The sequence below is a fragment of the Denticeps clupeoides genome, unplaced genomic scaffold (assembly GCF_900700375.1).
Source record: "Denticeps clupeoides unplaced genomic scaffold, fDenClu1.1, whole genome shotgun sequence".
In the NCBI taxonomy this organism is placed as follows: domain Eukaryota; kingdom Metazoa; phylum Chordata; class Actinopteri; order Clupeiformes; family Denticipitidae; genus Denticeps; species Denticeps clupeoides.
The window spans coordinates 82,545-104,397 of record NW_021629725.1 but is presented as its reverse complement, the minus strand read 5'-3'; the positions used below and the strand labels follow the sequence as shown (position 1 = coordinate 104,397).

The following is a 21,853-nucleotide window of genomic DNA, read 5'->3' as shown; positions in this document are numbered from 1 at the left end:
TGTTGTGTCGTGTCATGTTTGTCGTTGTGTCATGTTTGTTGTGGTGTTTTTGTTGTCGTGTCATGTTTGTCATGTTTGTTGTCGTGTTGTTTGTCACGTCGCGTCACGTTTGTCGGGGATCCGGAGGGACCAGGAATGTCAGGAAGTGACAGGATCCAGCCAGCAGGGGGCGGAATGGGACATGTTTGTTGTCGTGTTTGTCATGTTTGTCGGGGATCCGGAGGGACCAGGAATGTCGGGAAGTGACAGGACCGAGCCAGCAGGGGGCGGAACGGGACAGCTGGTCCAGGTCAGACGCTGGTTTCTGGTGTCGCTGGTTTGTGTCGTTTATTGAAGATAAACTTCCAGAAATGTATTGTAAGAAATGTAAGTTCCTGTCTTGTCCATGTGGAGCCAGCAGAGTGACCAGGGAAAAGTGAACCCAGCACCGGGACAAGCGGACCTCTTAGGGGCAGCGGTGGCCTAGCGGTGAAGGAAGCGGCCTCATAATCAGAAGGTTGCCGGTTCGAATCCCCATCCGCGAGGTGCCACTGAGGTGCCACTGAGCAAAGCACCGTCCCCACACACTGCTCCCTGGGCGCCTGTCATGGTGCCCACTGCTCACTCAGGGTGATGGTTAAATGCAGAGGACAAATTTCACTGTGTGCACCGTGTGCTGTGCTGCTGTGTATCACATGTGACAATCACTTCATTTTACTTTTACGTGCATCAGCAGTCTCCATGGCAACAACATCACGCCTACAGCACCGAGCCGAGGTGCATTATGGGGGGTTTTACATGGACCAGATTTGTACGGAGGAACGTCAGATGTAACGTACAGACAGAGGAGCACGTTTGATATATGTGATTTATTGCTTTATGAAGATACACGATTCAGATAGAAAATACACACAGGAAAGGAATAAAAGAAGAGAAGGCATCTGTATAAAAAGATTTAAATAAACGTCTACAACAAAAACGTATAAACTGGCTGATATATTAATATAAATGGAGAAATGGCTACACGTTCCCATCTTTGGCATCTGATTTACAATGAATGACAAAGAATTAAGTAGCTGATTCAGTTCATAATAATAATTTCTAATTCTAAACCATCGCTTCTGCTAAAAGAAAGTCAGCACATTTTATTAAGTAAAGTGATATTTACAGCGAGCATCTCATCCAAACGCTAAAATATGAGTTTGATCATGTGTTTTATAAAATTGTGAACAGTGATCATTTCTCCAGACGTGATGGAATCTCAGCAGTAATCCGTCCGGAGCTTCAGTGGATAAAACTGGCCAAATTCCCACCTTATTCATTTCACGTTTTCTTCTGAATGTTGAGGTTCAACACTTGACAAAATGGCCTTTTTAAATACAGAAAGGAAGAAAATCACCAAAATGTACAAAAATACAAGATATTTGACCCGAAGAATCTTTTCTTAAAAAAAATAAATATTTCAAAATTTTGAATTTTTTTGTCTTGAATCTTGTCTGCAGCTATAAACATGGAAATTCATATCTGAGGACACGGAGAAGGCAGAAGATTCTTTTAAGGCTTTTTTAGTCTTCCTTTTTCTCTGGATGAAGAGGAGTCTGCCTCCGTCCTGATCTTTGGTGAGTTTTTGCATCTCAGGAGCTTCCATCTTTCACTTTAACAGAAGCTCTGCTTGTCCTGCAGAACCTTTTTATGGGCTGTTCTAGTCAGAAGCAACGTTCTGCATGTTGAAGGCCTGTGGCTGGTTTTTCACACTAAGAGGAAATACTGCATATGGTGAAGTTTTCTTATAGAAATCTTTGGCAAGGAGAGATGGAGATGGAACAGAGGCACGTCAGCACAGGGTTGGTTATTCAGTAGATCCTGAACAATTCAGTATGAAATTAGAAGAAACTGAACAAAAGAACCAGTGGATGATGAGTAAGGAAATACATTCACACAGTTCCAGACGTGGTTTTCATCAGGATGTTCCTGAAGGGATCTGCTGCACCACTACGACTGTCCCCTGCCGGGGACCCCAGTCAGGTCCTTCCTTATGATCTCATTCACTGTGGAGGACAGAGAAATGGAGAAAAGAATGTGAGGAACATAGATTCTGGTGAAGAAGAACCAGTGCTGTCACTCATGTGAGCCCTGCTGAAGGTTCTCATCACACACCATCAGGGAAATGAGGTTAGGAGTGCAGGAAACACATGGTTACAGTGGGGTTTGGAACTGAAGTTCTGCATTGTTCTTCCAGCCGGCTGGAGACAGGAACCATGTCCAGGAACAAGGAAGTTTAATTCCAGTGAGGAGCTCACAGTGTCTGAGGGAGAGTTTGTGTGTTTGTGCAGGTGACTGGTCATCACTTTCTGTTGTTTACTTCATGGCTCTGATGTGGTGTGTGTGTGTGTGTGTGTGTGTGTGTGTGTGTGTGCGCTCAGGTGTGAATAAATGGAAACTTTTATGGCTTAAGGTTCCTAAAAATAGCAGCAAAGTGCGTAGGGGACAAACAAACTTGAGCGTGCGCTCACACACACACACACACACACACACACACACACACACACACACACACACACACACACACACACACACAGACAGACAGTCAGGCAGGCAGTGTTTAGTGTATGAGAAGAATGTTGCCTCTCCTGAAAATCCACATCCCCTATGTGTGTGTGTGTGTGTGTGTGTGTGTGTGTGTGTGTGTGACCCCCCTGACCCTCCAGTGGGTTTTCTGATCAATGGGAGGGAAAACAGCCGCCCCATGTCACTTCACCACCTCCATGCCTGCCACCAGACGCCATGACAACCATGGGCTACTACAGCACAGACTGGTCAATTATGGATTGTGTCTGGTCTGCTGATGAAGATTGCTGCTGATGATCTTAATCATCATCGCCCAGCATAAAAGATGTTAATGGGGTGGTAGTACTTGTTATATAAGGGTAGCATATACTGGTAGCACTTCTAGTAAAAGGGTAGTACATGGGCAGTACTGCTAGTATATGGGTAGTATATATGGGCAGTACTGCTAGTATATGGGTAGTATATATGGGCAGTACTGCTAGTAAATGGGTAGTATATATGGGCAGTACTGCTAGTATATGGGTAGTATATATGGGCAGTACTGCTAATTTATGGGTAGTATATATGGGTAGTACTGTTAGTATCTGGGTAGTATATATGGGCAGTACTACTAGTATCTGGGTAGTATATATGGGCAGTACTACTAGTATATGGGTAGTATATATGGGCAGTACTGCTAGTATATGGGTAGTATATATGGGCAGTACTGCTACCATATGGGTAGTGTATATGGGTAGTACTGTTAGTATATGGGTAGTATATATGGGCAGTACTACTAGTATATGGGTAGTATATATGGGTAGTATATATGGGTAGTATATATGGGTTCATTCAAAAGTTTGAATGAACACGTGTGGAGTTATGTACTTGCCAAGGTGCCACTGAGATGCCACTGAGCAAAAGCACCATCCCCACACACTGCATTTATGTAAGGAATGATATATTTTAGAATTAGTATCATGTAGTCGATACTAAGCCTGTCATGGCTTATGTCTTGTATATAGTTACTGATTCTGTAGGAGACCTGCTGCCTTGTTTATAGCCCAGATTAACAGTCAGAATGAGAACAAATACTCACTCTCTCTCTTACTCACTCACTCACACGCACAACGTTTTAAACATCATATTCTAATGCATTCTAAACAAACCAGATCCAGGCCAGTCGACAGTTGAGGGAGAAGAACAAGAGTGCAGGAACCACAGAGGAACCAGAAGAACTTCAGACCTTGTTAACAGGACCAGGTGTGTGTGTGTGTGTGTGTGTGTGTGTGTGTGTGTGGTCAGGGCTAGTCAGTAGAGGGCAGAGCACTTCCGGGATTTGTTTTCTTCTCATAACTGAGGCTTTGCTGTGTGAGTGGAATGCTGCTCACTCACCATCGTCCAGATAGGCCTGGTCCAGGTGAAACCACCCAGCCACCTTTACACTGAGTGGGTAACACACTCGCCTGTGAACCAGAAGACCCAGGTTCAAACCCCACTTACTACCATCGTGTCCCTGAGCAAGACACTTAACCCTGAGTGTCTCCAGGGGGGGACTGTCCCTGTAACTCTGGATAAGGCTGTCTGGTAAATGCTGTAAATGTAAAATGTCTACATATAAGTAGACATATAAGTAAGTAAAGTAAAGTAAAGTGAAGTGAAGTGATTGTCACATGTGATACACAGCAGCACAGCACACGGTGCACACAGTGAAATTTGTCGTCTGCATTTAGCCCATCGCCCTGAGTGAGCAGTGGGCAGCCATGACAGGCGCCCGGGGAGCAGTGTGTGGGGACGGTGCTTTGCTCAGTGGCACCTCAGGGCACCTTGGCAGATCGGGATTCGAACCGGCAACCATTTGATTACGGGGCCGCTTCCTTAACCGCTAGGCCACCACTGCCCCTGTCTCTAAGTTTACATATCCAGATATGCACATTTATACTGTACTAGTACAGGTTTTTTTCAATTTATTATCTCCTATCTCCTAATGTGCAGGTTCTGTGCCCCATTTCTGGGACTAATGATGGATTATTATCTGATCTGATGTCTGCGTTAGAGACAGACAGGAAAAGAGAAGCCAAAGCCCTGACCGCAGGACCACCACCCCAACGACATGACTTCCTCCACCCAGATGCCACCACAAACGTGATTATGAATTTCTGTGTGTCGTTTGTTCTCCAGCAGCTTGTTAAAGTCATTAATACAAGTTCTAGTTTTATTACATCACATTACAGCACATTCTTAAAGGCCAGTGGACTGTAGATCCTGTCCCGGTTCTTTACATAAATATATATACATGTAGTATTCTGTTTATTTGTATGGGTCTGTGGTGAAGTAATTAAAACCGGGCGGGTTTCTGACGGGTTAAACATGAGGTGGGCGTGGCCTGGTAACCAGGGGATTCTGACTGACTCAGAACCAGATCAATAACTTCACACCTACAAATTAGCAAAGTGAAGAAGACGAGAAACGAGAGAAGAGAGGTGGTCAGGCGGCGGGATGTGACTCATCAGCCAATGAGACGCTGCGGCGCTGAAAAAAAAAAAACTTGATCTACGTGGGTGTCTGAATACCGAAAATCTGCAGCCACCAAAAAGACGGGGGAATTTATTCAAGGTGCATCTTCAAAAGCTCACACACACACACACACACACACACACACACTCTCACACTCTTACACACGCACTCTCACCTATACACACACTCTCACACATACACACACTCTCACACGCACACACTCTTACACACATGCACTCTCACCTATACACACACTCTCACACATACACACACACTCACCTATACACACACTCTCACACGCACACACTCTTACACACACGCACTCTCACCTATACACACACTCTCGCACACACACACACTCACACATACGCACTCTTACACACACGCACTCTCACCTATACACACACTCTCACACGCACGCACTCTTACACACACGCACTCTCACCTTTTACACACACTCTCACACATACACACACTCTTACACGCACACACTCTCACACACACAGTCCTGTTAACATGGTCTGAAGTTCTCCTGAACTGGGTTCCTCTGCGGTTCCTGTTTTTTTTCTTGTCCCCGCTGGCGTGGTTGTGCTGTGACAGCGGTTGCCGTGGTAACTGGTTGTACGGGGTGGGGGTCCGGGGAAGCCTCGCTGTTTGTTGGGGTTGGACGGGGTTTCCCCCGCCCCTCCATCTGCTGGAGAATTTGCCCTTTTTCCACCGCGGAGTCTCCTGCCAATCTGGCACAAGAGCGTCCTGTTCACAGCTGCGGTTCCTCTGCTCCGCGGCGGCAGGAAAAACGGGGGGGTACAGAAATCGGGGTGGGGGGGTCTGCTGGAAAAAGTGAGACGGACTGAAGCGAGGAGGGAGGGCAGCCAGCGACTCAGGCAGATGGAATTTCTTCTGGACGGGGAGTCGGGCTTCCCTCGGTAAACAGCAACGGTGCGGCGCGTTGCCACGGTACCAGTACACAGGCCGCGTTACCATGCCAACATGCAGGGGGGCCTTTGATGGGGGGAACCCCTTGTTAGCAACTCTGGCATTAGTTTCTGCTGAACAGCACCGACTGCTGATAATGCAGCTTGTTTGTGTGTGATGTGTGTATTTGATGTGTGTGTGTATCTGTGGTGTGTATTTGTTGTGAAGGGAAAGTGAAGTTATTGTCATTGTGAGACACTGCAGCACAGCATACAGTGACACATTGAAACGTGTCCTCTGTATTTAACCATCACCCTTGGTGAGCAGTGGGCACCATGACAGGCGCCCGGGGAGCAGCGTGTGGGGACGGGACCTTCATCAAGGGGACCTCAGTGGCACCTTGGTGGATCAGGGTTCGAACCCGCAACCTTCTGATTACGGGGCCACTTCCTTAACTGCTAGGCCACCACTATCCCAGTGTATATGATGCGTGCATGTGTGTGTGTGTGAGAGAGTGTGTGTTTTTGTGTGTGTGAGAGTGTGTGTTTGTGTGTGTGTGTGTGTGGAACGCTGCTCACTCACCATCGTCCAGATAGGCCTGGTCCAGGTTCTCCTGTTTGACGGTGACCCGGCCCGGCAGGGCGGGGCTCCGCCCGTCGAGGTGCGCTGGGGGGCTCCTGGTCTTGGGCATCTTCTGGGCGTACGGCTGCTGCTGGATGACGGTGGGGTACGGCTGCACTGGGGGGCGGGGAGTCGCTGCCGGGGGGACGAATCCGTCGTTGTAGAGGACGTGCTGGGGGTCGGGGGCCGCGCCCCGCAGCAGGTGGGCGTTGGTGGGCGAGAACTGAATGATGGATGGGTGTGAGTGGGCGTGGCCTCCGAGGGGTGGCGTCTGAGCTGGGGAGCCTGCGTGAACCAGGACTGAGCGATGGGGGTCTGGGGCCGCGCCAGCGCCCCCTCCAGGCTGCGGGAAGAGTGCGGGGCCGGCGCTCGGAGCCTTGGCCCCGCGGGAGAAGACGATGGCGGGACTGTGCTGCTGGTCGCCCGCGGGTGCCAGGCTGGGCGTGTGGTAGAACTGCGGCAGGTTGTATCCCAGCTGAGCACGTTCATACTCGTCCGCTGGTTCCGTCTTTATAGAGGCCACTGCAACACACACCACCAATATTCACCTGGAGAACATCCCACCTGGAGGTCCCACCTACACCCCACTTCCAGGGAGGTGTGGGCGACATACCTGGAAGTGGGGTGTAGGTGAAGTGCTGCGGTTGGCTGCGTTTCCTCTTCCCGTTGATGACGTAAAAGTTCACCTTGACCGGGTGGCGAATGGCTGGGTCTCGGAAGGCGGGAACCTCGATGAACATCATGCTCTGGAAATCACAACCACACACGGCGCGCTTCATCACCATTACCAGCGGAGAGTGACAGTGACGTGATTGTCATTGTGAGACACTGCGGCACAGCCCGCGGTGACACAGTGAAATGTGACCTCTGTATTTAACCGTCACCCTTGGTGAGCAGTGGCCACCATGAGAGGCGCCCGGGGAGCAGTGTGTGGGGACGGGACCTTCATCAAGGGGACCTCAGTGGCACCTCGGCGGATCGGGGTTCGAACCTGCAACCTTCCGATTACAGAGCCGCTTCCTTAACCGGCAGTTTTGGAATTTGGAAAATTTGTTGGAACTTACAGCTTGACTCTTATCTTTGTCCACGGTGGCCTCCACTTCCCAGATCTGCTGTCCCTCTGAAAAAGAAAAGATGTGTGAGTGTGTGTGTAAAGCCGTGACTCCATGACCTCAGGTGTGGTCAGATGAACGCATTCTTGACCTTTACACATCTGAAGCAACGTGCTGATTCTAAGCAGCAGATGAATTCCCACCAGGTGACCTTTTCAGTGCAGAACAATTAAAAACTAGAAACGAAAATTCCAGAGGAAATTTTGATGGGCCTGTCCGGGCGTTTTTCGTAGGAGCGTGGGCATAACCTCCTGAGCTGGTCTTAGCTGTGAAATCAGGCGGTGTTATTAAAGTGTACGATAGAGCAGGCAGTGACATGAAATTTGTTGACGTTTAGAACATGTTGAAAAGATAGCATGTTAATGCTTGCATGCTAACATCAAAAACGCTAACACGGCGTGGCCAAGGTGCTTCACGTAAAATTTGGTGACGTTTGGAGCATGTTTAAAAATTAGCATGTTAGCATGCTAGCATCAAAAACACTAAGAGGGCATGTCTAAGATGTGTCACGTTAAATTTGGTGACGTTTAGAGAGTGTTTAAAAATTTGCATGTTAACATGATAATGCTAGCATACTAACATAAAAAATGCTAACAGGGCGTGGCCAAGAGGCATCATGTTAAATTTGGTGACGTTTGGACAATGTCTAAAAAATTATCGTGTTAGCTCAAGGCGTAGCATGTTAGTAGCCGAAGGACAGGGCATCCCTAATAAAGTGGCCGAAAGACAGGTCGTCCCTAATAAAGTGACCGAAGTACTGGGCATCCCTAATAAAGTGGCCGAAAGACAGGTCGTCCCTAATAAAGTGACCGAAGTACTGGGCGTCCCTACTAAAGTGGCCGAAGGACCGGGCGTCCCTACTAAAGTGTTCGAAGGTCCGGGCGTCCCTAATACAGTGGCTGTATGACAGGGCGTCCCTAATAAAGTGGTTAAAGGACAGGTCATCCCTAATAAAGTGGCTGTAGGACAGGGCGTCCCTGATAAAGTGGCTGAAGGACAGGGCGACCCTTATGAAATGGCTAAAGGACAGGTCGTCCCTAATTAAGCAGACCGGGCGGTCTTAATAATGTGTTTGATTGGCATCCTAATGAAGCTGCTGGTTTAATCTGTGTGCGCTAAAATGTGTCATTGTAGAAACCAATTTTTTTCACACTTTTAATGGTTTGGTCACGATTTGTGGCCGTCCTGTAGTCCCCAATGAAGCAACCAATATGTCATTTTGTCAGTTTTTTTTGTGCGTTTCAAGGTCTTGAAGTGGCATATGTGTGGCAGCCACATATGCACGACATGGTCTTTTTTGCTTTTTTCCTTGTTTTGCAGATTTCCTCAACCCCTGTTGGGGGTAGCAACACATCCAAAATGTCGGATTGTGTGTCTTCGGCCACGCCTCGACTCCCGTGTCTCTAGCTTTTACAGCTGGTCACCGGGAGCTAAAAACATCTTCCTCTGCACAATATTAAATGGTATTTTTTACACTTTGAACCCAATTTGTGGGCGGGCAGAACGACCTACCAAAATAAACAATATGTCATGTTTCTGTGCGTTTCACGTTCTTTGCGTGGCAGCCTTGAACGTAAGTTATGTCCTTTGCCATTTTCCCAGTTTTCCAGGTTTTTCCGGATTTTCCAAACCCCCGTTGGTGGCACTCGATTTTCGGGTTGCTAGCTTCAGCGGTTAGCCTCAGGGAGCCAGAAACGTGTTCCCAGCACGATAGTAAATGGTCATTCTGTCATTCTGACAGACCCAAATGAAACAGAGGTGTCAGATCCAGCATGAGCGATGCAGCAACTTGTCCATTTTTAGTGGGCGGAGCATCACGGTTGATCATATTGCCAGCACAGGACCACTTCCTGCTGCACAGGGGAGTCCACCTCACCCCCCCAGGCGTGCCTGGCAGGACTGACATCATCATCATCAAATCAGATCTTCATCATAGCACACGGACCCTTAACCGCTTACATACTGTGAATCAGAAGACAGTGAGGAACCGGTTATCTCAGTTATATTACAGTTATAAGACATTATAAGCCACCTCGCACACGTTACAATGTGCCCCGCCCAGCTGTCTACCAGTCATACCGAGTCTTCCAGTTATTGGCACTAATCACACAACGAAACGGGGGAAGTACCGGTACCGTGCCGACGGTGTCGTACCGGCGGTGTCGTAGTTAGGTACCGTGCCGACGGTGTCGTAAACGACGGTGTCGTAACCGGTACCCGTGCCGACGGTGTCGTACCGCGGTGTCGTATGGGTACCGTGCCAACGCGTCGTACCGACGGTGTCGTACCGGTACCGTGCCGACGGCGTAGTACACGACGGTGTCGTACCGGTACCGTGCGGAAGGTGTCGTACCGGCGGTTGTGTACTGGTACCGTGCCTGACGGTGTCGTATGGGTACCGATGCCGACGGTTGTCGTACGGCGGGTCGTATGGGTTACCGTGCCGACGGTGTCGTACCAGCGGTGTCGTACCGGCGGTGTCGCACGGGTACCGTGCCGACGGTGTCGTATGGGTACCGTGGCGACGGTGACGTACCGGTAACGTGCTGACAATGTTACAGCTTCGTCCACTGATAATTAATGATCAGTCCAACATTTTAATTGTAGGTTTACATGACACAGAGGCAACTACAAGACGTTTCTAACCTCTGTGATTTCCATCAAAGGCTTTACCACCAAGTACTGATTACGTGTACTGACAGTGCGTACTAATCATGTAAACCGTTCCTGTAATGATTGTGTGTACTGATCACTTGTATTGATTGGGTGTAGTGATCAACTGTACTGATCGTGCAAACTGATAATGTGGTAGTAGCCTAGTGGGTAACACACTCGCCTATGAACCAGAAGACCCAGGTTCGAACCCCACTTACTACCATTGTCCCCCTGAGCAGGACACTTAACCCTGAGTGTCTCCAGGGGGGGGACTGTCCCTGATTGTAAGTCGCTCTGGATAAGAGCATTTGATAAATGCTGTAAATGTAATGTAGGAATCATGTCTACTGGTTATGAGCATTGATCACACGTAATGATCAAGTGTACTGATCGTATGTACTGATCACGTGTACTGATCGTATGTACTGATCGCGTGTACTGATCGTATGTACTGATCACGTGTACTGATCACGTGTACTGATCATATGTACTGATCGCGTGTACTGATCGTATGTACTGATCACGTGTACTGATCACGTGTACTGATCGTATGTACTGATCACGTGTACTGATCGCGTGTACTGATCGCGTGTACTGATCACGTGTACTGATCACGTGTACTGATCGTATGTACTGATCACGTGTACTGATCGCGTGTACTGATCGCGTGTACTGATCGCGTGTACTGATCGCGTGTACTGATCACGTGTACTGATGACGTGTACTGATGACGTGTACTGATCGCATGTACTGATCACGTGTACTGATTGTATGTACTGATCACGTGTACTGATCACGTGTACTGATCGTATGTACTGATCACGTGTACTGATCACGTGTACTGATCGTATGTACTGATCACGTGTACTGATCACGTGTACTGATCGTATGTACTGATCACGTGTACTGATCACGTGTACTGATCGCGTGTACTGATCGCGTGTACTGATCGCGTGTACTGATCGTATGTACTGATCACGTGTACTGATCACGTGTACTGATCATATGTACTGATCGCGTGTACTGATCGTATGTACTGATCACGTGTACTGATCACGTGTACTGATCGTATGTACTGATCACGTGTACTGATCGCGTGTACTGATCGCGTGTACTGATCACGTGTACTGATCACGTGTACTGATCGTATGTACTGATCACGTGTACTGATCGCGTGTACTGATCGCGTGTACTGATCACGTGTACTGATGACGTGTACTGATCGCATGTACTGATCACGTGTACTGATTGTATGTACTGATCACGTGTACTGATCACGTGTACTGATCGTATGTACTGATCACGTGTACTGATCGCGTGTACTGATCGTATGTACTGATCACGTGTACTGATCACGTGTACTGATCGCATGTACTGATCACGTGTACTGATCGTATGTACTGATCACGTGTACTGATCACGTGTACTGATCGTATGTACTGATCGTATGTACTGATCACGTGTACTGATCATATGTATTGATCACGTGTACTGATCACGTGTAGTGATTGTATGTACTGCTCGTGCTGTCGGATGTAATGGGAGACTTTCTCCAAACATCCATCTCTTCCATTGAAGGTCAAAACTAATCTGAAACAAGAGATGAAACATGATCATGTAAAAACTGCACAAAATCTTCTCAAATGGAGGTTTTATGAAGGACAAATTTTATCAGCAGCAATCAACATACAGACAAAACAAAAAGCACCGAACATCTGTTTGGGATTAGGGTGGCGCGCGCGCACACACACACACACACACACACACACACCAGCTGCCCTCTGCAACGCCACAGAGCAGCTGAAGCGTAAAAGCACAATGAAAGTTGCGACAACACACACACACAGTTCCTGTCATTCAAACATTTTACAAGAGCCAGGTGGAAAACGACAACAACACACACAAACACACACACCGCAGCGCTTCACTGGTGGGTGGAGGTGTGCCTGCTCACCTGACCCCTGACCTTCAACATCCCCCAGTAAATTGTACTGCGAGTGTATTCCGTACAGAGCCGATACACACGGTGGAGCTTCAGCCTCCACTCAACCTGGGACAACGATGGCAGCGATTTGCATCAGAAATGGAAACGTCATGCAAATATGTGTGAAAGACGAGGAAAGGTCAGGATTTAAATGCAGCGGCCTCCATGACTACTGTGTGTGTGTAATCACAGTGGGGATCTAATCAGGTTTAAAAAGTCTTTTAGTAGTTACAGTGCAGATACAGGTTCTTTCATCCATCTGGCCCTGAAAGTGAAAGTCAGAGTAAGTTTGTGAATGTATGTCTACAAACTTTATGAATATGTGATCCTCGTCTGGTGAGCTGCTGGAGACCAGCGTGTGAAAGTTTCACCTGAAGCTCACACATGGGTGAGGAGACAATTCTCAGAAACATGTGGACTTCTCTTCTCACATTACAACGAAACCTCCAATTCTTCACATTCTTCTACCGTGATGAGGGACATCGTCACAAAATGAACCAGTACAAGTACCATGAAGTGAAGTGATCGTCGTTGCGATACACAGCACGTGGTGACACGGTGAAACGTGTCCTCTGTATTTAACCATCACCCTTGGTGAGCAGTGGGCACCATGACAGGCGCCCGGGGAGCAGTGTGTGGGCATGGGACCTTCATCAAGGGGACCTCAGTGTCAATTATCATTAATATTACCAATACCACCACAATTATTATTAACATTACCAATACCACCCCAGTACAATTATCATTAATATTACCAATACCACCACAATTATCATTAATATTACCAATACCACCCCAGTACAATTATCATTAATATTACCAATACCACTACAATTATTATTAATATTACCAATACCACCCCAGTACAATTATCATTAATATTACCAATACCACCACAATTATTATTTACATTACCAATACTACCACAATTATCATTAATATTACCAATACCACCCCAGTACAATTATCATTAATATTACCAATACCACCACAATTATTATTAATATTACCAATACCACCCCAGTACAATTATCATTAATATTACCAATACCACCACAATTATTATTTACATTACCAATACTACCACAATTATCATTAATATTACCAATACCACCCCCAGTACAATTATCATTAACATTACCAATACCATCACAATTATTAATATTACCAATACCACCCCCAGTACCACTTATACTAGTTTGGATGGATGGCGCCCTCTTCCATGAGCCGGACCTGACAGTGAGGCAGACTGTGATTGGTCTGCTTTGTAAGCACACATTTCCTGTTCCTTCACTCCACACACACACACACACACACACACACACACACACAGACAGGGGCAGTACTCACCATGGCTCTTCTCAGTGAAGATGACCTTGGAGTCAGAGCTGAAGTTCTGTCCAGTCAGGATCATCTGCTGACCACCCAGAACACAGCAGCCGTCCAGGTCCTGCTTTTCCACCATGGGCAGCTCATGTGCCGAGCGCTGGGCTAATGGGGCGGTACACACACACACACACACACACACCATCATGGGACCTGCTCTGACCTCCATATAATGTTCTGCTGAGATTGATTATCAGTGCAGTGTGGTCATGTGGTGCTTTCTGAAATGGTTCAGCCCCTGATCTGGGGTCAGTTGTCAGATGCCACTATTGCACCTCACCCGTTTCCTCAACTGATTCCCATGTCACTGCAGGCAGAAGCTCTTATCACCGCAGGTTCATCACCCAGAGACACCATATATCACTAATGAACACATGAACAGCTTCTTCTCACCATCCCCAGAAATGTAATATCCGCTCCGGCAGCGACAAACACAGCAGACGTTTGAACAGCGAGGTGAGAGCAGGTAGCAAAGCTGCCCATCTGTCACACAGAGAGTGTGTGTGTGTGTGTGTGTGTATGTGTGACTGTGTGCAATGGGCAGGAAAAGTTCTGTAATTTTATTTCTCTTCTTCTTTTCTGCCTCACTGTAAGATGAGAATGAACACACACACACACACACACACACACTCATGCTCTGAATGGTGAGTCTGTGTGAGAAGAGGCGTGTCGCTGTGTCCAGACTGTGAGCGTCTGTTCCTCCCTCATTTATATTCTGTTCCCTTTCATACGTGTTTACACTGTCTGTAACGTCAGACTAGAACACACACGCACACACACACACACACACACACACGCACACACACACAAACACACACAGTGTCGTGGGTTCTGGGGGTCAGGGGTCACTCACAGCACTCGATGGGATTGGACACGGCCTGCAGCGACGTGGCCTGCCCCCCCGGTTGGGGGACGTGGACGCGGAACACCAGGCGGACGCGCGTGTTCTTCCTCCCGATGTCCGTCTCACCTTTGCGGAGCTCGATGTCGGCGTTCCGCAGCTTCAGGATCCCGGCACAGTCGATTCTGAGAGCGAGAGAATAAACTGTGACTTTACACGTGCGCACACACACACACACACACACACACACACACACGACGTTCACTTTCACATGTGCAACTCACATGGCCTTCATGTTGGTTTTGGGCTCCAGCGGGATCTCCAGGACCTTGGTGCCGTGGATGACCTTTTCGTAGCTGGCGGTGGTGACGGTCTTGCCGGTGATGCGGTGCACCTGGTAGAAGGCGTGGGGTTTGAGGATCCGCTCGTCCGCCGTGCCGATGAAGATCTGCAGGCCCAGCGGCTCCTTCCCCCGATAACCGCGCAGCTGCAACAAGACATGCGGCCGCAACTCAATAAAAACTTCCATTCGCCACTGAAGATGGAAAAATGGGATTTTAGGCTTATTATTATTATTATTATACAGCAAGGTATGGTGATACCAGCGTTTCATACAGAGACCACATTTCACCGTGACCACTGGGTGCTGTACCGTGCTGCGTCACATGTGATAAATAATCACTTTATATAGATCTGTTATCATGGCCCAGCAATATGACCACACGCAAACTACAGATCCCATAATGCAGCAGCGAATTCCCCCGTCCACGACCAGTGACTTCAAAAGTCACCAAATTATATATAAAGCGGCATAATAATAAATGTATATAAAGTTAAAATGTCCTTTAGAAGAGGAAACAACATGACGGATTAATAAAAGGTAGACAAACAGGAATAAAGTGAATAAAAGCATCATTGCAACAAATATGAATTTCACTGACTAAACAATTTTCTATTGGCTAAAAATACCTGTGAAAACACAGACATGTACACACGCATACACACACACTGGCTAGATAATTCCCAGAATTCCCTGCGGCATTCACTGTTTCTCCTTTCTGAAAGTGAGGTGCTGCCGCCATGAACCGCATCAGGTTCGTGTGTGTGTGTAACTTTGCAGCGACACACACACACCGTCACCATCAGAAGGAAGTTGCAGAAACCGCAGCACTTGAAGCTGCAGCTAAATTTATGACCAGCTCCCTGCACACCATCAGTTTACAAGCGCGTCTTCATGCAAGTTCACCGACGTTTTACATCAGACGTGTGCACGGTGATGTGAACTGTGTGTGTGTGTGTGTGTGTGTGTGCACGCGTTAAATAGTAGCCTGAACCCTGCAGCAAACAGTCCCGTTGCCAGGAGCCACCAGAGAGCCTGGCTGCCATGGTAGCGCGGTGTGAGTCAGTACTGTGGTCGGAAAAGTAAAGTAGAGGAGAGGAAAGTGATTCTTGGGTCCTGATGATCACATGACCAACCAACAGGACCACTGGACACACACACACACACACACACACGGTCATGCAGGGTGGAGTCAGACTCACCGTTCGGCTAAACACACCATTACATACGTTTACCCAGAAACGCACAGCGTGAACCAGGACTCAGCTGTTTCCGTGGCAACACCAAACCTCAGCTGTAAACAGCATGTGTGTGTGCCTGGTTTAACCAGAGCCAAACCAATACACACACACACACACACATCTGCCCTGCATGACAATCATTTCTTCTTCTTAAAAAGAGAAGAAGAAGTAACCCCGCCCACTCAATGTGGGGGCGGAGATGGTGGTTATTTTTAAACCCTGAACCAAAGACAGCCACCAGATCTCTGTACTAACACCACAGGAGCTGCACCACCATCCTGTCTGGTCCACACATCTGTACAGATAACTTTACAGTAAAGAGGGAGAATGTAAATAGCACAGTACCGTACAGTAAAATGCTAAAACAAATAATGAAGTTGTAAAATGGTGAAAACCAAACAGTAAAGTTGTAAACTGTGAAGTATCGTACAGTAAAGCGTAAAATTAAGAATAAAGTTGCACAATGGTGAGTACAGTACAGTAACAAAGAGTAAAGCTGTAAAATGCCAAGTACATTACAGTAAAGTTGTAAATGGTCAGTAAAGTACAGAAAAGTGGTAAAACGAAGAGTAAAGTTGCAAAATGGCACATACAGTATAGAAAAGCTGTAAAACAGAGTGGAAAGATGTAAAATGGAGAGTACAGTTGTAAAATGGAGAATACAATACAGTAAAGCTGTAAAACAAAGTTGTAAAATAGAGAGTTCAGTACATTAAAGGTACAAAATGGCGAGTATAGTACAGTAAAGTGGCAAAATGAAGAATAAAGTTGTAAAATGGTGAGTATAGTAAAGTAAAGCTGTAAAACAGAGTAAAGTTGTAAAATGGTGAGTGCAGTACAGTAAAGTTACAAAATGGCGAGTATAGTACAGTACGGTAAAATTATGAATAAAGTTGTAAAACGGCAAGTACAGTACGGTAAAGCTGTAATGAAGAGTAAAGCTGTAAAATGGCAAGTACAGTACGGTAAAACTGTAAAATGAATAGTAAAGCTGTAAAACGGCAAGTACAGTACGGTAAAGCGGTAAAATGAAGAGTAAAGCTGTAAAATGGTAAGTACAGTATGGTAAAATGAAGAGTAAAGCGTAAAACGACGAGTACAATACGGTAAAACTGTAAAATGAAGAGTAAAGCTGTGAAACGGCAAGTACAGTACGGTAAAGCGGTAAAATGAAGAGTAAAGCTGTAAAACGGTGAGTACAGTGCGGTAAAACGAAGAGTAAAGCTGTAAAACGGCAAGTACATTACGGTAAAATGAAGAGTAATGCTGTAAAATGGCGAGTACAGTATGGTAAAATGAAGAGTAATGCTGTAAAACGGCAAGTACAGTACGCTAAAGCGGCAAAATGAAGAGTAAAGCTGTAAAATGGCGAGTACAGTATGGTAAAATGAAGAGTAAAGCTGTAAAATGGCGAGTACAGTATGGTAAAATGAAGAGTAATGCTGTAAAACGGCAAGCACAGTACGCTAAAGCGGTAAAATGAAGAGTAAAGCTGTAAAACGGTGAGTACAGTGCGGTAAAACGAAGAGTAAAGCAGTAAAACGGCAAGTACATTACGGTAAAATGAAGAGTAATGCTGTAAAATGGTGAGTACAGTATGGTAAAATGAAGAGTAATGCTGTAAAACGGCAAGTACAGTACACTAAAGCGGCAAAATAAAGAGTAAAGCTGTAAAATGGCGAGTACAGTATGGTAAAATGAAGAGTAAAGCTGTAAAATGGCGAGTACAGTATGGTAAAATGAAGAGTAATGCTGTAAAACGGCAAGCACAGTACGCTAAAGCGGTAAAATGAAGAGTAAAGCTGTAAAATGGCGAGTACAGTATGGTAAAATGAAGAGTAATGCTGTAAAACGGCAAGTACAGTACGCTAAATCTGTAAAATGAAGAGTAAAGCTGTAAAATGGCGAGTACAGTATGGTAAAATGAAGAGTAATGCTGTAAAACGGCAAGTACAGTACGCTAAAGCGGTAAAATGAAGAGTAAAGCTGTAAAATGGCGAGTACAGTATGGTAAAATGAAGAGTAAAGCTGTAAAATGGCGAGTACAGTACGCTAAAGCGGTAAAATGAAGAGTAAAGCTGTAAAATGGCGAGTACAGTATGGTAAAATGAAGAGTAATGCTGTAAAACGGCAAGTACAGTACGCTAAAGCGGTAAAATGAAGAGTAAAGCTGTAAAATGGCGAGTACAGTATGGTAAAATGAAGAGTAAAGCTGTAAAATGGCGAGTACAGTACGCTAAAGCGGTAAAATGAAGAGTAAAGCTGTAAAATGGCGAGTACAGTACGCTAAAGCGGTAAAATGAAGAGTAAAGCTGTAAAACGGCAAGTACAGTACGGTAAGACGCAGAGTACAGTTAAAAACTCGGGGGGGCGTACCTGCACCACAGGGTGACCCCCGGTCGGGGCTTTGACGGCGCCGCGGCTTCCCTCGGTCTCGTAGTGGGCGCGGTGGTGCGGTTTGGGTTGGACCTCGATGTGCAGCTCGTACTGGTCCGTACGACTGGGCAGTGGCCACTCCAGAGGCGGGAGGGACGCCACGGGGATACTGGGAGAGGGGCGGGAACAGCGATTACGTACAGAACACACAGCTGGGTCAGAGGTCAGTGTTGAGGAAGCGAGTGTAAGCCGGTGTGAAGATATGAAGATACGGTGAATACGGTCTCTCGCTCCCGCACCTGCAGATGCCGGTCCAGATGGGCGGTGGGATGACGTAGAAAGACTCCGGTTTGGCTTTGACGTCCTGCTGACACTGGAACACGTAGCTGTCGGCGGGGAGTTCTGGGTAAACGCTGTACGCCTGGCCGCCATTGGTGGTCTTGACGATCTTGGCGGGCAGGGAGTTGGGCTGGGAGGAACCGAAGCCGTTGAGCTCGGAGACGTACTGTCCACTGGACACCACGCCCGACTGCTGGTGGTCACGCGTGGCTTGCGGGGAGGGGCTCCGGCCCGGGTGGCGGTACATCTGGTAGGTGCGCTTGCCCTGCGGGGACACCGAGCGAGACCCGGGGCGAGGGGAGGGCGAGCGGCCCCCTCCGACACCCTCGTCCGTCCCGCTGGCGCAGGGCGAGGTGCCCGGGGACGTGCGGGGGGAGCCCGCGCCGGCGTGGAAGCCCTGGAAGCGCGGACACAGGTCGGCCGCCGACTGGCCGCTGCTGGGCGACACGCAGGGCGACGCCCACGGCGAGTAGTTCTCCGAGTGCCAGCTGGTGGAGGAGTTGCTGCTGGCCGGGCTCAGGCAGGGCTGGTCGCGGTAGGACAGGCCGTCGGGGCGGGGCACGGTCAGGGTGGGCCGCGGGCTGGTGCTGTACAGCGGGCCCTGCAGCGGGTCGGCGCCGTGGCTGAAGTGCTCGCGGGACGGCGTGATCTCGATCCGGGGGCTCAGGGCCGGTGGCCCCACTGGACGCGTCTGATCCAGATAACCTTTGACCTCCAGCGGCTCGTAGGTGGCCAGACCCGCCGCGCTGAGCTGGCCGTAGGAGGCGGGGTCATCCAGGGGGTACGGCAGGTCAGTGGGGGGGTTGAGGGTTTTGTGGGCAGAAAGATCTGCGTCATCTGAGAATAAAACACAGAGAGACATGACAGAAATGCGGATGGAGCCCTCAGGACGACCTGGAAAGAGAACGTAGAGAATATTAAACCATCAGGGTGGTAGTAGCCTAGCGGGTAACACACTCGACTATGAACCAGGAGACCCAGGTTCGAACCCCACTTACTACCATCGTGTCCCTGAGCAAGACACTTAACCCTGAGTGTCTCCAGGGGGGGACTGTCCCTGTCACTACTGACTGTAAGTCCCTCTGGATAAACGGAACGCAGGCTGGTCGGATGACGTCACAGTGCGTACCGCGGGAGGAGTAAGATTGGAGACCTTGCTGCGCCGCCGGCTCGTACTCGAACAGGTAGTCGAACTCCAGCTCCGCGATGGGGGTCTCATCCCTGCAGCTCATCGTGACCCGCGTCCTGTGCGCGGCTCCGCGGCGCGGCGCGGCGCGGGAGCGGAGACGGAGCCACGCCCACTTCCCGTCTCGGGCGCGCGCAGCGCAGGTGCGGCGGAGGGCGGTGAGAACGCGCCTCCTGTTGACGAGCGAGCGGGCGACAGGCGGGTCGGAGTCAAAGGTCAACCTGCGACACACCTGAAGGTGACCTGGTGGGACCTCTGACCTGCGTCCATGTGAACATTATCGCTTGTGTGGTTTTGTGTGTGTGAGGGTGGCTTCTGCCAAGCATGGTAACACACTGGCATCTGAGTCCCAGGTTCGAACTGTGTAATTTTGTGTGTACGTGTGATTTGGTGTGATTGTGTGTGTAATTTTGTGTGTGTGTAATTGTGTGTAATTTTGCGCATGTAATTGTGTATGATGTGATTGTGTAATTTTGTGTGTGTGTGTGATTGTGCGTAATTTTGTGTGCGTGTGAGTGTGTGTGATGTGGTTGTGTAATTTTGTGTGTACGTGTGATTTGGTGTGATTGTGTGTGTAATTTTGTGTGTGTGTAATTGTGTGTAATTTTGCGCATGTAATTGTGTATGATGTGATTGTGTAATTTAGTGTGCGTGTGAGTGTGTGTGATGTGATTGTGTAATTTTGCGTGTGTACGTGTGAGATTGTGTGTGTGTGTGTCTGTGGCTCTTGCTGTTATATTTGTTATATTTGTGGGCGTGGCCCCGCCCACTCTGGATACTTTTGATCCATGCAGCCAGTGTGGTGATGATGATGATGATGATGATGATGAAGAATAATTTAAACGCATTAAAACCCGAGCCAGACCGCAGCTTGTGCCCCAGAGAGGTCAGAGTTCACCGATGCGCGTACCGCGGTGAAGAGAGGAGAAGTTACCTTGCTGCACGGCGCGCATGTTGCGGTAGGGGGAGAAGGTCCAGCTCCGTCTCAGCATGTCCTCCTCGCAGGTCCGGCGCGGCGCGGCGCGGCTGCTGCTGCTCTTTATACGGAGTCGGGGGAGGATCTCCTGCTCCGCCCGCCGCTGTGGAATGACGGGATTCCCTCTCACTGTTTCCTCCTGTTTGCGCGTCGCCATGGAGACCTGGAGACTCCGGGCTTCTCCTGCGTCTCCGCGCACAAGAGCCGCATTCATCTCATCTCCTCACAAGAAGGTCTCCTGGTCCGGTGAAGCACATGCAGGGCATCACTGGCCTGGGTTTCTTCTGGCATGAATGAAGATGAAGGAACCAGATGAAGTGGAGAACATGCAGCACATTAGCAGCTCCAGCTGTGGCATTCTGGGAAAATCGGCCAGCGTTCACCATCAAAACAGAGAGCTGCTCTGTGGAGCTGTGAGCTTTGGACGCGACGCTGGAAAATTGGGAGGGATGCAGCTGCCTCGCCAGGTCTCCACGCCGCACACCGTCCATGGGACCTGCTGTTCTTCACCCGCTCAGGACGGCTGCGTGAGGGAGAATCCTCGTTCGGCAGCAGCCACGGCATTCCGGGCCCGCGCGGCTATAAATAGGACCTGACGTGTCTGCAAGAAGAATCCCTCCAGCAGGAGCAGACAGGAAACCAGGTCTTCTCATTTTAATTCCCTTAGCAGAAGGTCTCCCTCCTCACAACCCTGTTCCGGTTCTCGCATCACTCCAGGGTTCTGCTGCGGCCGTGACCCCGGCTGACCAGTGGATCGTCTTTCCTCCTGGCTGCACAAGGACGCTGTGATTGATTGTGAACGTTCCTTCAGTGCCAAATGGAACCTGAAGGTTCCACG

General features: G+C 48.5%; 1 protein-coding gene across 3 annotated transcripts; it reads right to left on the bottom strand.

Moving 5' to 3' along the window:
- Nucleotides 1–772: 772 nt before the first annotated feature.
- LOC114772835 (nuclear factor of activated T-cells, cytoplasmic 2-like) lies at nucleotides 773–21,309 on the bottom strand. Of its 3 annotated transcripts, none has more exons than XM_028965550.1 (10): nucleotides 20,974–21,309; nucleotides 18,814–19,690; nucleotides 18,515–18,683; nucleotides 14,842–15,044; nucleotides 14,570–14,742; nucleotides 13,681–13,821; nucleotides 7,644–7,699; nucleotides 7,193–7,325; nucleotides 6,541–7,101; nucleotides 773–2,027 (listed from the first exon to the last, which is right to left on the bottom strand). In XM_028965550.1, the coding sequence occupies exons 1-10, from the start codon at nucleotides 21,227–21,229 to the stop codon at nucleotides 1,972–1,974; spliced, it is 2,625 nt and encodes an 874-aa protein (XP_028821383.1). In that variant the 5' UTR covers nucleotides 21,230–21,309; the 3' UTR covers nucleotides 773–1,971. The 3 variants fall into 3 exon arrangements, with proteins under 3 accessions (XP_028821383.1, XP_028821384.1, XP_028821385.1); XM_028965551.1 differs by lacking the exon at nucleotides 20,974–21,309 and adding an exon at nucleotides 19,983–20,109; XM_028965552.1 differs by lacking the exon at nucleotides 20,974–21,309 and adding an exon at nucleotides 19,983–20,032 and having other exon boundaries at nucleotides 18,814–19,747.
- Nucleotides 21,310–21,853: the final 544 nt, after the last annotated feature.